The sequence below is a fragment of the Galeopterus variegatus genome, unplaced genomic scaffold (genome assembly GCF_000696425.1).
Source record: "Galeopterus variegatus unplaced genomic scaffold, G_variegatus-3.0.2 Scaffold3129, whole genome shotgun sequence".
In the NCBI taxonomy this organism is placed as follows: Eukaryota; Metazoa; Chordata; class Mammalia; order Dermoptera; family Cynocephalidae; genus Galeopterus; species Galeopterus variegatus.
In genome coordinates this window covers 21259-36007 of record NW_007729240.1, presented here as the reverse complement: position 1 = coordinate 36007, position 14749 = coordinate 21259, and the positions used below count along the sequence as shown (strand labels likewise).

General features: G+C 31.7%; 1 protein-coding gene across 1 annotated transcript in view; it reads left to right on the top strand.

Annotated features, from left to right (window-relative positions):
* LOC103599860 (ephrin type-A receptor 7-like) overlaps nt 1-6306 on the top strand; it is an 8863-nt gene extending 2557 nt beyond the window's left edge. Inside the window, exons 2-3 of the mRNA XM_008584040.1 lie at nt 1945-2009; nt 5629-6306. Coding sequence (XP_008582262.1) covers nt 1945-2009; nt 5629-6306 — 743 coding nt within the window. The remainder of the gene's footprint in view (nt 1-1944; nt 2010-5628) is intronic.
* Nucleotides 6307-14749: the final 8443 nt, after the last annotated feature.

The following is a 14749-nucleotide window of genomic DNA, read 5'->3' as shown; positions in this document are numbered from 1 at the left end:
CCCCGCCGACGGCCCCGCCCCGGTCCCGGACGCCCGCCGCCGCCGCCTGAGCAGCCCTCCTCTAGCTCGGCCGGTGCGCGCCTTGCATCTTGGCCCTCACCCCAGCGCGGCGGAGCGAAGAATCCCGGAGCCTCGGGCCTGTGACCCCGCGAACGGGTGGGCTGCCGGGCTGCGCCTCCGCGAGCACGGAGGGAGGATGGCACTGTGCGCTCGGAGCGGGAAGGGAAAAGTGCGCACTGCAGGGTTTGTTCAGAGACCGCTCCGCAGGGAGAGAGACGCACTCATCACTTTAGTGCTGCTTTTGATTAAACGCTTTCTGGACAGTTTCTGATTTTGTTAGTTTCTGTCAACTTGTTTGCAGTCATACCCCTGCTCCTATCCCCATGCTGAGCCGAGGAGTAACAGAACTACGATAATCAATAATCTTAATGTTTATTAAACTTTCAAAAAACGACCCAAGATGGTCACCTAGATTTTAAATCCAGTTGACTATTGTCAGTACCAAAAAAAAAAAAAAAAAAAAAAAAAAAGAAAAGAAAAAAGAAAAAGAAATCTCAAAAGGAGAGTAACTGGAACCCACATTGTTTCCTTGTGCTTCCATCTCTATCCTTGAGGGTAAATAACATAAAGTTACTTTTCATATTAATTCACTAGTCCATTGATTTATTGATGTTCCAAGTTGAAATACACAATGGTATTTTAATTGTGTGTGTGCTTCTTACTTGAAAGGGAGTCAAATGTTTGTGAACAAGGTTTTTTTCTGTCATAGCTCCTGGGGAGTCTTAAGTGTAAGACAATAAAAACGAACCAAAAACAGTGTATCTATTTACTTCTAGTTACAGGGAATAATCTTGAAGAGTGTGAAGGAGTTCAAGATATAATCAACTGTTCCTTTGCTTTCTTAGCATAACGCATTTTCATTACCTTTTAAATATAAATGTTTACCTAGAGATTGAGAATTGTTCAATATTTAAAAGCATGTATTTTATTTAAGTCAAAATTTTAACATTTTGTTGAGGTTGATGTTAGGCATATTTGCATACTTTAAGATATACATACTTCAAACTCTGAAGCCAGTTTGACCGAAACACTGAGTGCTTTAGGAGAGTAATTGTCCCAAAAAGCAATAAAATATATCAAATTGGAAGTATGATGTTTAATTAATGTGTGACATTCTAGTGCATTCTTGTATTAATCCTATCAGGAACATTTATTACATTTATATAAATATTGAATTCATTGCATTATGTTTTCTGATAGCATAAAAATGGACTACAACTCTTTTTAGAAGTCAAGTTGAAGTTTAAATACAGCATTTTGAAATATTTAAAAATTAAGAAATATGTATACATACTGAAAACTGATGTTTGATTAACCCACAAATATATCATGTAAATAATAGGCAGTTTATAGTTTTTAGCATTTCTATATTTGTTTTGGCTTAGAAGAAAACACTGCATAGAAACTTTTTTTATAAAAAATAAACTCTAGTTCTTAAAAGATGATAGGAAATATTGTTAGCAGATTATTACAAATTAATGACAGACTGAAGAGTAGTTTGGAAGTATTAATATGGGAATTAACACCTTATTATGTTCATGTTATACTTGACAAAGTTTGAAGGGCAAAATGGTTTATAAAACTATAATATTACTGTAGAACCAATATATCAATTTTTTACCCTCACTTTCATGCTACTATTGCATTTAAAATATATTTTAACATTTCAATTAAAGAATACCAAATATAATATTGGTGTTTTAATGTCTTTTCCCATTAAAAAAGTGAAATATACTTGTATCAGCTGATTATTTTACTGTTCATTTACATAAATAACTATATTGTCATAAAGTGATAATCATAAAAATTAGATTCATCTTAAAATGATTACAAGTATGTTGAAATTTTTCATGTAACATTTGGAAATAAAACTTTATTTTTCAGTATTACTGCTGGATTCTAAAGCACAACAAACAGAATTGGAATGGATTTCTTCTCCACCCAATGGGGTAAGTGCTTCTCATAAAATATCACTATTTTTTAAAGTAAGAAACAAAATCTTCTACTCCCCCCCAGGGAATTATTCACATTCTTCATATTTGAACTGTTAATTCCAAATATCTTTTTCAGTATTTTGTGTGTTTATAGTAAGACACTGAATTCTCTAAATAGAGAAGGTATACTTAGAACTTGGGGAAATAGGAAAAAAAAATTCCTGTAACCATAGTCTTTTGAGTTCTTATTGGGAGTGGAATCATACTTCAGGGTCCAGCCTATAATGCTGACTAATTACAGGGAACATTCCTTTCACAAACTCACTTAAACCTTTTTAGATGCTTTATACTTCTGTAGTATAATCACCAGGTAGATTGTGTGTAACTGTAATTTTTTAAAACAGTATGTAATCTGTTTACATCTTTTAAAAACACTTTTAGCATCATTCAAAAAGTAGTTTAAAAGGTTACTAAAAATGTACTATGCTCAACATTTTGCATAAAGTTTGCTATAAAATATGCGGATTCTGTAAGTTTATGTCATGTGCTATGTACTGTTATTAATCAGGAGTGATGGCACAACATGCACATATGACAGTAAAAACCTGCTACAATAAATAAAGAGTGAAAGTTGTCCAATATAAATCTACCAAAATGTAAATAAACCCTAAATAAATGCTGACCAGTATGTTTCATATAACCAGAACGATATATCACTTAAATTTAGTTTAATATTCATGTCTTCAGGTCTTATTTTTAGTTGTGAGAGAGGGCACATTCTTCATTTATTATTAAGGAAGAGGGCTCTAAGAAAGGAGAATATACCTTATTGTTACTTAAGCTTATCTTTGGCACATTAAGAAATATAGATTCAAAAGATGGTGAAGTATAAGTGAGGATATAAAAATTGTAACAGATTTTTTGCAAAGAGAAGAATGAAAGTCTAAAAAGGATTTTTGAGTATAAGAACAACCTCATAAAATCAATATGTCATTAACTGAAAGTTTAAGAATGCAAAAAGTGAACAAAGGAAATCTGTCTAAAATATTCAGAATTTTCATTAAACTAATTTTTGAGAGATTGCTTAAGTTGATATTGTAGTTATCTGTGTTGGTCACAATAAATTATGAAAAAATGACGAACATTTTACAGATTGAATATAAAAAGTACACTGAGTTTGAGGTGTGAATATAATACTTTTCTTGAAAGTAAAGTGATTTCCATGAGTGCAATAGTATACATTATAGAAAGACATTCATAATAAAAAATGAAACACCTTTCTTTCCAAAGACAGATGTAGACCGTTTTCTACCATCCATTACTTAAAACAAATAGAGGTAGAGGATAGTTTTATCTCTGAGGAGAAGTAAACTGATATATGATTGTAGTGTTTCATCCATATAATCCACAAAATGGTAAATTAGGATTGTCAATGTTAATTTGGACTCAAATGGGCATTTTATACATTCAGAGTTTCTTGAGTTAATAGTTAACCCTACATATCAATAGGAATCAAGAGATATTAGAAAACGATGATCTACAACATTTTCTTTATGTCAAATGAACTGGCTCACATGTGATTCAATATTTAACTGGAAAGGAAATGTTACCAAGACATAAGTTTTGAGAAAATATTTTTGTAAGCAGACTGTAAAAATGCAGCATTTGAATTAAGATATCTTTCCCACTGGTATAATTTGTGGAAATGATTGCAGTCTCTTAGAAAGTGAGATAATAAAACAAGAATTGCGTTAAATGCACTTATGTAGTCTCACTATTTGTTACCTGTGCCGTAGTGTTCTTGAAATTTTTCCCTCAGGAGCAAATTTTTTAAATAAAAATTAAATTTAACTGGCTTTCAAGGGTAGCAAAATTGATTATTCATACATGGAATAAAATAATTGTTCTTGAAGTTAAAGGAATTCTTGAGTTATATTCTTTTATAATAATCTTGGTTTCTTGAAATTGGAGAATTATTTTAAAAGAGCACATTTATCTGGAGCTTTTGATTTTTTTGATAGATATCATTGATAGTTTTGCTTCTTTTGGTAATTTTAATCTAATTAAGAGACCCAAATCTACCCATCCAAACGTATAAATTTGGGTATATTCAGCTGAATGCCATTCAAACAGATTATAAGCAGCTAACTTAGAAAAAAAAAAGGAAAATATGCCCAATTGTGAACTAGTCACAAATGCAAGTTGTGCTCAGAATAAAACTGAATGTGAAAATTGGTTCTTTGCTGCATTTAAGGACCTTTGATGATATTAGGCTATGTATAATAAATTGTAGCAAATATCATATAACCACCAACCAAGAAATTTCTGAATTTTAGAATTCATATATTTCTAATTTGTTAGTCTTGATCATTTTCTAAGAGCTGATTTTAAAAGTAGGTGTTTATATTGTATAGAGCATTTAAATAAATTGATATTCTGATCAATTTTTATAAATAAAACTCATTATCACATGCTTATTAGTTTATTTTCCCCTCTGCTTTTCTTGAAACGATAGTTTAAATATTGCATGCTATGTGACTTTGGGCTTGAATGCTAATATATTTTATATTTGGGACTTTTTGTTGGGGAAATAAAGTAGATGACAGTTTCACTGTTAAGGCATCATAAATTTAAAGTGGGAAATTTTGTGATGATGCTAAGAGAAAACATAAACTACTATTATTTTAGGCTTTTAAGACTATTCTATGAAATGAATTTATGTACTAATGAATGTTAGGTCATATTGTATATGGTTTAATAATCTTTGAAATTGTTGCAAATTCTGTGAAACTTACTACTTTTGTATGTGTGTGAAAATACATGGTATGGGTTTGCTTGTAGTATACATTGTATTAACCTATGAATGGACATTTTTTAACATCTGATTTTTTTTCTGTCAGAAATATTATTAAATATGATCCAGCCTGATATGTCATGTACATTTGATTTTCTATTGAAAGCTGTTTATTTATAATGATGAATCACACTTTTATAACTACTTATTTATAGTTATATGGTTTTGTGTACAATATTATATATAACACTGGAATAAATAGTTTTTTTAAAATGTTACTCCCTTATATCTCATTTTGAAATGATTATAAAATATTCTGCATTATAAATATCAACATATTGTTGAATCCTTTTATATTTCAGAGTACTCTTGGTATTTTATTCTCCATGTTTTTAAGTGCTCTAAGTTTAAGTATAATGTGGACATTTAAAATGTCAACTGAGTTATCAAAAATTCTGCCATTCATCCATACGTATATGCTTTAAATGGTCATTTAATAATTGTGAGCTTTAGTGTGCAAGAATTATAATCTCAGTGGAGAATATAGACATAAGTAAACATGTAAAAAGAAATATTACTACACTAGAAAATAGATATTAACCAAAAGGAAACATTTATTGTATGTACAAACAATGCATACAACATAAGTGATTCTACCATAAGGATAAAGCTGAACTGGGAATCCCAGATTCTATGGTTTACAATGTTTGCCAGGGTAGGAATCAACTTTATTCTTTCAAAGATCTGCATTTGCGACATACTAAAGATTCCTCATGCACTTTCCAAAGCAAAATGTTATTTTTTTGCTGAATGACTGATGACCTTTTCTTAATTTTACAGTGGGAAGAAATTAGTGGTTTGGATGAGAACTATACCCCGATACGAACATACCAGGTGTGCCAGGTCATGGAGCCCAACCAAAACAACTGGTTGCGGACTAACTGGATTTCAAAAGGCAATGCACAAAGGATTTTTGTAGAATTGAAATTCACCCTGAGGGATTGTAACAGCCTTCCTGGAGTACTGGGAACTTGCAAGGAAACCTTTAATTTGTACTATTATGAAACAGACTACGACACTGGCAGGAATATAAGAGAAAACCTCTATGTAAAAATAGACACCATTGCTGCAGATGAAAGTTTTACCCAAGGTGACCTTGGTGAAAGAAAGATGAAACTTAACACTGAGGTGAGAGAGATTGGACCTTTGTCCAAAAAGGGATTCTATCTTGCCTTTCAGGACGTAGGGGCTTGCATAGCTTTGGTTTCTGTCAAAGTGTACTACAAGAAGTGCTGGTCCATTATTGAGAACTTAGCTGTCTTTCCAGATACAGTGACTGGTTCAGAATTTTCCTCTTTAGTCGAGGTTCGAGGCACATGTGTCAGCAGTGCAGAGGAGGAAGCGGAAAACTCCCCCAGGATGCACTGTAGTGCAGAAGGAGAATGGTTAGTGCCCATTGGAAAATGTATCTGCAAAGCAGGCTACCAGCAAAAAGGGGACGCTTGTGAACGTAAGTAATATATTTTATTGAAATTCTACTTTGCATTTTTTTTCTATTTCAGAACCAGATCTTATAAGTAATAATAATTATTTAAACAAGGGAATTTGTCATATATGAGCAGTGCAGTTCAGTAGATCTTAAACAAAGTCACTATTGAACTTAATGATTGCCCACTGTGGTATAAGCACTAAGGGTATGGAAGAAATATTAGTGATAAGAAAATTTGTCTGGGCCAGCCCGGTGGTGCACTGCTACAGTGCGCCGCTTGGGAGTGCGGTGGCGCTCCCGCCAAGGGTTCAGATCCCACATACAGACCAGCCGCTCACTGGCTGAGCGAGGTGCGGGCGCAACACCGAGGGTTGCGATCCCGTTGCCGGTCCCGGTCTGGTACGGGCGCGACACTGAGGGTTGCGATCCGTAGCCGGTCACAAAAAAAGACAAAAAGGAAAAAAAAGAAAAAAGAAAATTTGTCACTAAAATTTAAGTTGTCTTGTGCTTGACGTGGAAGTCAACAGTTGCATGTTGGGCTATGGGGATTAAGAGAGACTGTGCAGGTGGACTATAGGCTGGGAAGACTGAGATGACATTAATCAGGATTTAGTGAGATGCAATTCCTCCTGTTTTTAAACTCCTATTGTTAGGGCCCATGAGTTTCAGAAAATAGGAGGTTAAAGGGGCTGCTAACAGCTCTGTTGATAGGCAGGGCACAAACAAATGCGTTTATAGACTTTTAGAATTATCTTTTATAAATGTTAAAACTTTGATACAAAATCATCAATATTTCTTAATATACCTCTGTGGTAACTTTTGCCAAAGCTTTAATGCTTTCTTGGACTAAATAAAATGAGTGTTTTTCTGGTAAGTCATGTTTTAGTGGACCACATTTTTGTGGAAGTGGGCCAAAGTAAAGTTTTAATTATTGCGGTATGTCAGCTGGATGTTTTCTAATTGTTTTGAAACGATAATAGCATATGAATTAGTAAAAGTTTTTCTTTTTTGTAAAACTGGATTTTCTCTTACATAGCATTATGTGGTCAAATAATTGGCCAGTATTTTTCTATTTAAAACTATGTCACATGGACCTTCAAAATTGGTAGATATTTTTCTGTTTGTAAGTATCTGAAAATATCTTAAAACAAAGTTATATCACTTATGTCCTTATTAACACAATTTATAAAAGAATACATTTCAAAAAATAACTTTTATATATTCTTTGCTCTCCTAAGCAAACATCATAATTTCTATCATGATGTTAAATTAGAAGGAGCTACAACTGATAATTATTATAACTAAATTTTCTTGATAACTTACTATGTACGGACACTCTTCTGTGTGTTTTGCATATACTAGCTTATTTAGTGGGGTAGATATTATCATTTCTATTTAACATAATAGAAAATTGGAGCTATGAAGGGTAAATACCTTGCTTGCAGTTACTTTAGTAATATTTGTCTTAGCTTAGATTCACACTTAGGGCATTCTGACTCTAGAGCCTGGGCTTTTAGGAACAATATTGCCCTAATTTCCATCACAAAGCAAGGAGAATCCTAGCAAGCATTCTGTTTCATTACTAAACTTAAATATCTCTCTCATAGTGGTTTGGTGCCCCCATGTAGTATAAATAATTATATTACTTCCTCATAAAATTCTCATTCTAGTGGAATATTTTTAAAAGAAATAATTTAAAAACTATTTAGATCTGTGCTGTCCAGTATAGTAACCAGCAGCCACATGTGGCTTTTTAGGTTTTGAAAAGTGGCTATTTTAAATTGAGATGTGCTGTAAGTGTGAATTACACACTGGATTTAGAAAGCATAGTAAAATAAAAGAATATACATCATTAGTAATTTTTTTATGTTTACTACGTGTTGAAATAATTATATTGTAGACATATTGGGTTAAATAGAATATAATATTTAAATTAATTTCAACTATTTCTTTTTACTGTTTTTTTTTAATGAAGTAACTGAACAAATGTATTTTTCTGTCCTGTTTGAAAAGAGAAATAATTCATGTGAATGGTCACTAAACATATAAAGTACCCATGGCCCAACAGTTAATTACCATCTACACCATAGCTGACATTATAAAGTGAACTCTGAGCAAAACAAATGGAGATGGTATAGGTTCAGGTCCCACAGGCTAGTTTAGCAGCCTTCTTTTATACCCCTGAGGGAGTCAAAACTGTTTCCCACTGACCCCTTCCCAAATCTCTCACTGGCAGTATTTCTAATTGAGTATTAAATTCTGTAGGTTCCATATATGAGGAAATCAAAAACTGATGAAGATTTATCACTACCAGTAGGCAGAATGCTATTCCACTGGGTAAGAATAGAAATATGTTTAGTAAACTAATCAGTTCAGTGAAAGGCAATGTTGTCATTGACTAGAATTTAACAATAGTTACTTGAAAATGATAGTGGATTCAGCAGTAACTATAGAAAAATTTTTAAGATGACTATTACATTTCAGCTGAAAAAGCAGCTGGTTTCAATATTGTGCAGATCTTGAGTGATTCAAAAGTGGAATTTAAAAGTTTTGCACAGTTAAAATGGGAAGAATAACCAATAAAGCAGAAATACATATAAAAGTGCACAATTAGATTTGTCTGTGAACACTAAGATATAACATTAAATGTTCTGTTCTTTTACAGTTTAAAGATTTGAAGAAAATTACAATTTTTTTGTTTGATTTTGTGTAATTTAATTCAAATGATTTCTAGTCTTACTTGTTAAGAAAAACCAAATAGGAACTGTTTGAGTTTTACACTTGTAAGAATAGAATTTAGTAAGAAAAGCTGTCTTTAACTACAGTAAACAGATATATTTATTGTGAAGACCCCAATTTCTCCCAGATGAGCAAAATCATCCTATTAAATGTGCTATTAAAAATACTTACATTCATTTATTTTAGTTTCAAGAATTAAACTTTTGAGTACCAAAATTATTGTCACCTGTAAACTATACTAACATACTTAAAAATAGATTATAATTACTCCACCATCATCCGTATTAATTCTGCCTTGGAATAGGTGGAAATAGGTATTAATAGTAAGAGTTCATTTAAAAAAAAGGTGATTAGAAGAGGCAACATGCCTCCCTATGGTTCAATTAAAAGAGTATATGTGCATTGTTGTAAGTCAAATAAATTTTTTATGATATAACTCTTAATTTTTAGCCCTGGTGATATTAATAAAGGAATTAAATACCTTATCCTTAACTATAAAACTATGTTCATTTGCAGAAACAATTTTTCCTTGGCATAATTCCAATACATTGCTGCAAGAGTACTTGACTCTGGAATCAATCCAGGCCTGCCTTTATAGTATTCCTCCTGTTTCCTTTCAGTGATCCTGTTAAGTGTTAAGAGTTTGAAAACAAATTCCAGTCCCATTTTGAGGAAAACTAACGTGTTTGGGAGAGCATGCTAGTAAGTCCCTAGCCAAATGAAATGGTTAGCTGCCTAGAGTCAAGTTTATCTGGGTACTTTCCAGAGTGCCGGCCCATTGTGATGTTTGTTAGAGGATAATATGAAATACAAATAACTATGAAAACTGATGACAGTTTTGATCAGTTGATGTTGGGGCTTTTTTTTTTTTTCATGACTTTAAAAACATTCCATTTTGAAAAGCAAATGTTTCTCAAGTCTATTAATATATGGAGAACTTCTAGTCTAATTTTTAAATATAGTGTTTTTATGAAGACAATCTCTTTAAAATATACAATTCCCATAAATTATTATGCTTTTATTGTCAAAAGTTTCTTTTAAAAACTTACAAGTTTGTAACAACTTCTGTACAAACCAGCCAATATATTTTCTTAGATGAAAAGTATAGTCATTTTAAAAATTGAGAGATTATATTTTACATATATATATTTTGGGAAGACTAATAAAATTGTATACTGAAATGTATTTTGAATTTTTGTAACTTTTGTACAATTTTATTTCATTTTGAAAGTAGAATAGCGTTTGTCAAAGTGGGAAGCTGGATATTATAACTTGGATTTGTGTAGGGAATTGCCATTTGCACTGAACAATCATGTTCATTTTCTCATTTAATCCTCACTATATCACTAAGAGATGGAAAGTATTTTTTTCCTCTCTCATTCAACTTATGCAGAAACTGGAGCTCAGAGATATGCAGAATATTGGCTACTAATTCAAGTCTTTTTTCCCACTACACCATACCACTTCCCTAAAATTTGTTTGGGACTTCAGTAGATTTTTATTACTGATGAAGTAATGAATCTTTATTCTGAGTAGGGTGACCATATGCCCAATTTGTCTGGGATAATTGTTATACTTATTATAACACTTCCTGTTTTTGCTTTCAAAAGTGGTCTTTCTTATTTGGATGATAAAATATATGGTTACCTTAATTGTAAACAATTCAAGGTTGAAATGCAGTTCACATGCACATTTATCAGAACTTAAGTCATATTTATATTGCTTAATTTATATTTTCTGAAAAGAAAGATTTAGAAATTTCCTTATTGATGATTTCATATGAAGGGGAATTCAAATAATTATAGATTTATAATTTTATTGTAAGGAATTTTCCTAATAGTTGCTTCTTAATATCTTCTATTAATAAGTTAACAGGTCTATCATTATTTTAATAATATATAATTTATGCATGTATAACATACACAATTCAATAAATTATAACATGCATTCAATTTTATAGCATTAACAAAATCTAAAACTTGTTTTTTGATTGGAGTTTTTAAAAACCTTGCTTTGTTTTTATGGACACATAACAAGTAATTTGTACCATCAATTTTCAGGATAACAACTGAATCTTTAAAATACATAGTATTTATAATGAAATGTATGTATAGAAATGTAAGATACACTACAGGGTTAATAGCTCAGATGCTGGAGTCACAGAGTTTTAAAGTCCTGTCTCCACAACTTAACAGGTGCATAAAGTAGGACAGTCTCTCCAAACCTTAATTTCTTTAAGTATAAAATGGGGTTAATAAAAATCGTACCTCCCTCATAGGGTTCTTGTCAGAAATGAATGAAATAATGCATATAAAAACCCTAAGAATAGTATCTGGGACATAGCAAATAATCAATGAATGCTTATTATTATCTTATTATTAATAATGCAGCAAGGAATTTGCTAAGTAAAGAAATCTTCTGGTAATGTGTGAATGAACATAATCTCATAGGCCACAAATAGTTAAATATAACTTGAGCTAGCAATCCCACCCTAGTAATTTACCTAAGAAGGCATTTGAATAAAAGAAGAGAATTTTTTAGATAACCTGTTTTGTCCCCAGCAATCTGTATAATTTGAGTTATTGGAAATAACCAGAAGGTCCAAAGTTAAGATGCATTACCTTGATTGAATTCAGTCCTTAAAATATCAGTGATATTATATAGAAATTTTAGATTGTTTTATTAATAATTTTGAATGAAAAAGAAAGTAAAATTTTGTGTACACTTATTTAGATATATGCAAAATACAAAGGGAAAAGAGTAGATGGTAGCATAAATATAACACTGAATGTGTCAGAGTAGTGGGATTGTGAGTGATCTTTTATTCTCTCTGTGCTTTTAAAATATGTTGAACATTAACCTTTATTTTTTTTTACAATATAATTATAAGTTATAAATAACTGATAGCTCATACAAAGACAAATTGAATTGCATCTCCAAAATATGGGTTTTTAAGTTAAGTTAGCTTCCGTATAAAACACAAGGCTCAGCTAATAGAGCAGTAGTAAATGGCAAGTATATTTTAAATTATATAAATGTGGGAAGATGCAAGGCATTCAGTAGAAACAGCTCATAGATTGTATTTGTATTTTAGTTATTGTTGGCAAAGGCTGTTTTACTTCATATGTATTAATTAATTTAATCTCACAGAGAGGTGTTACTAACTCCTTTTATCTAATAGGTAGGCACTGTTATTACCCAGATTAAAAGAGAAAAAAATGTTCTTTTTTATTAATATCAAGATATTAATAAGATACTTCAATAAGATATGGTAAGAAATACAAGGGTCTTCAAAAAGTTCATGGAAAGATTTGTATTATCTTCTAATTCTGTTTTGCCACACACTTTTTGAAGTACCCTCATATCTATGAGATGTATATAAATATTTTTTATGTAAGGAAACTGAAGCTCAGAGAGGATGAGCTAAGTACCCGTAATCACAGAGAGTGCAGACTGTTGTTTAATCAGGGTGGTCTGGTTTCAGCATCCTTGTCCCTAACCGATATCCTGAGCCAAATAGTTATAGAGGAGCATTTTATCTATAGCAAAGTCTTTTATAAAAATAAACTTTCTTTCAGAATATCTTGAAAGGTGATACAAATCTGAACATCTTCTTTCATTTACAATAATTTCAAAATATTAGTCTCTACCTTTGTTAATATCCTACACATTTCATCTACTTTGCTATTTTCTTTCCTATTTCAGTTCTTTCTTCAAATGGCACTCAGGATGCACTTTGTAAAAATGACACAACATAGGTAATATCACTGTATTATTCAGAAAACTTTAGGCTCCTAATTACCTGTAAAAATTCCCTATTTTTTAGGCAAGCATTTAAATCCCTTCAGCTTGACCTTGATCTTCTTTTCTAACTTTCAGTCATGTATTTATCATAGTTGAAGCCCCTGCTCCACTTGCCTGGTCCTGGTCTCCCACTCTACCTAAATCAAATCCGTAGATATTTCCATAATGCCCCTCAAGCACATTAAAAACAAATTAAGCACGATGCCTCTCACATATGGTAACTTAATCCTGCACATCCTTGAAGAAGCTTTCCTGACTTTTTCAGTGACCTCTTCTCCAAATTTTGATGGTGGATACCGGCAGTACCATTCTCCTGGTTCTTACTGTTTTGCTTTTTTCTACCACCGTACCTTTTCTTATGTTCTCCCCACACTGCCAACCATCCTATTTTAGGCTGTGGAAATTCTCCCTTTCCTTACAATTTAAAATTAAATGTCACTTATACCCTATTAGATGATTTTTCCTTATGCTCTGCCCTTTCCCAATGGGAATCATTGCATGCTATCTGATTTTATTCATTATTTGTATTTAAAAGCTCTTACAGCTTTTAAGCTTCTTAACAACCAAACCTTACCATTTTCTATCTGTCCACCATAGTACCTAGCACAGTTCCTTGTACTACCTACTTTTTACAAGAAATGTTTATCTCATTTAAAGATTTACTCATAAACTACTCACTGCCAAGGCAAATATTTTCTTCAAATTTATATCAGTATTTAATTTCCTGTTGTATATAGCTAGTCTCTATGAGTAGTCTTAAATTTTGTAACTATAAGAACCTTTAATTATATTTCATTTTCCTCATAACATGCAGTAAGATGATATGCTGATAATTAGCAAACACGGACAGGATACTGCTCCAGATTTGAGGAATTTATTTCTGTGAAAATAATGTAACTATTTCTATTTTTACAATGTCACATTCATTTCTATTCTCAGTCACTGCCTTGTGTGTCTTTCATTTCAATTTTTCCCTCTCCCTTTTCTAATGAAACAAATGGCATTTTACTGTCTTTACCATTACCTGTGTCTTGAGAAACAGAGAGATCCAAGAACCTGATAACATTTTCTAAATTAAGAAGGTCTTAAAGTGTGTTTATTTTATATGGGAAAGTGACTATTTTCATACAATTATATTGTTTTGCTTCCACATTATATGTTGTAAATATTAGCTTAAATTGCGAAACAAACAAAAAATAATAGAAACAAAACCTGAAAATCAATCACTAAGCTAATATTACACTATTCTGTAAGTGGGAAATTGCACAGATTCCATATTTTGTCAAAACGTTTTTCTCCTATTTGAGTGATAGCTATATTACCTTTATAAATTTTTACCCCCTTTTTAAAATTATTCATCTTCAGAAGCTCATAATACTTGTTTTAAGACGTTTTTGAGTAGGGAATGACTGTAGATCTGGAACAAGTGTCATCCCTGTGACCCAGTCCCTTTTACCAGGAGCAAGTACTGTTGTCAATTTCTTGTGTATTTTTCAAGATATTTGCACATAACTTTTTAAAAATGATGAGGAAATATTTTATATGATAAACACATACAATTTTATATGTCAATTTAAAAAATAAGTTTGAAAAATGGAGAAATATTGATACTTAAAATTCGAGTATGTCACACTTTTCTATTAGAACATTGTAGACTTCATTTAAAATTACACTGCTTTTTACTCATCTTAAGTCATCTTTGTATGTACCCACAGTGCATTGAATATGGTAATTATTCAGTAAATAAAGAGGGATAGAAAGAACAAAGAACTGATGAAAGGGAGGAAAGAAGGAAGGAAATATGAAATTAATGCGTCTGACTTAGTTTTCTGTCATTTTTAAACTTATTATATGATTTCAGAACGTTTCAAATTACCCTAGCATTGGCAAGTATATGTGTACTGTCTTATATTTCTAGTGGATGTTTAA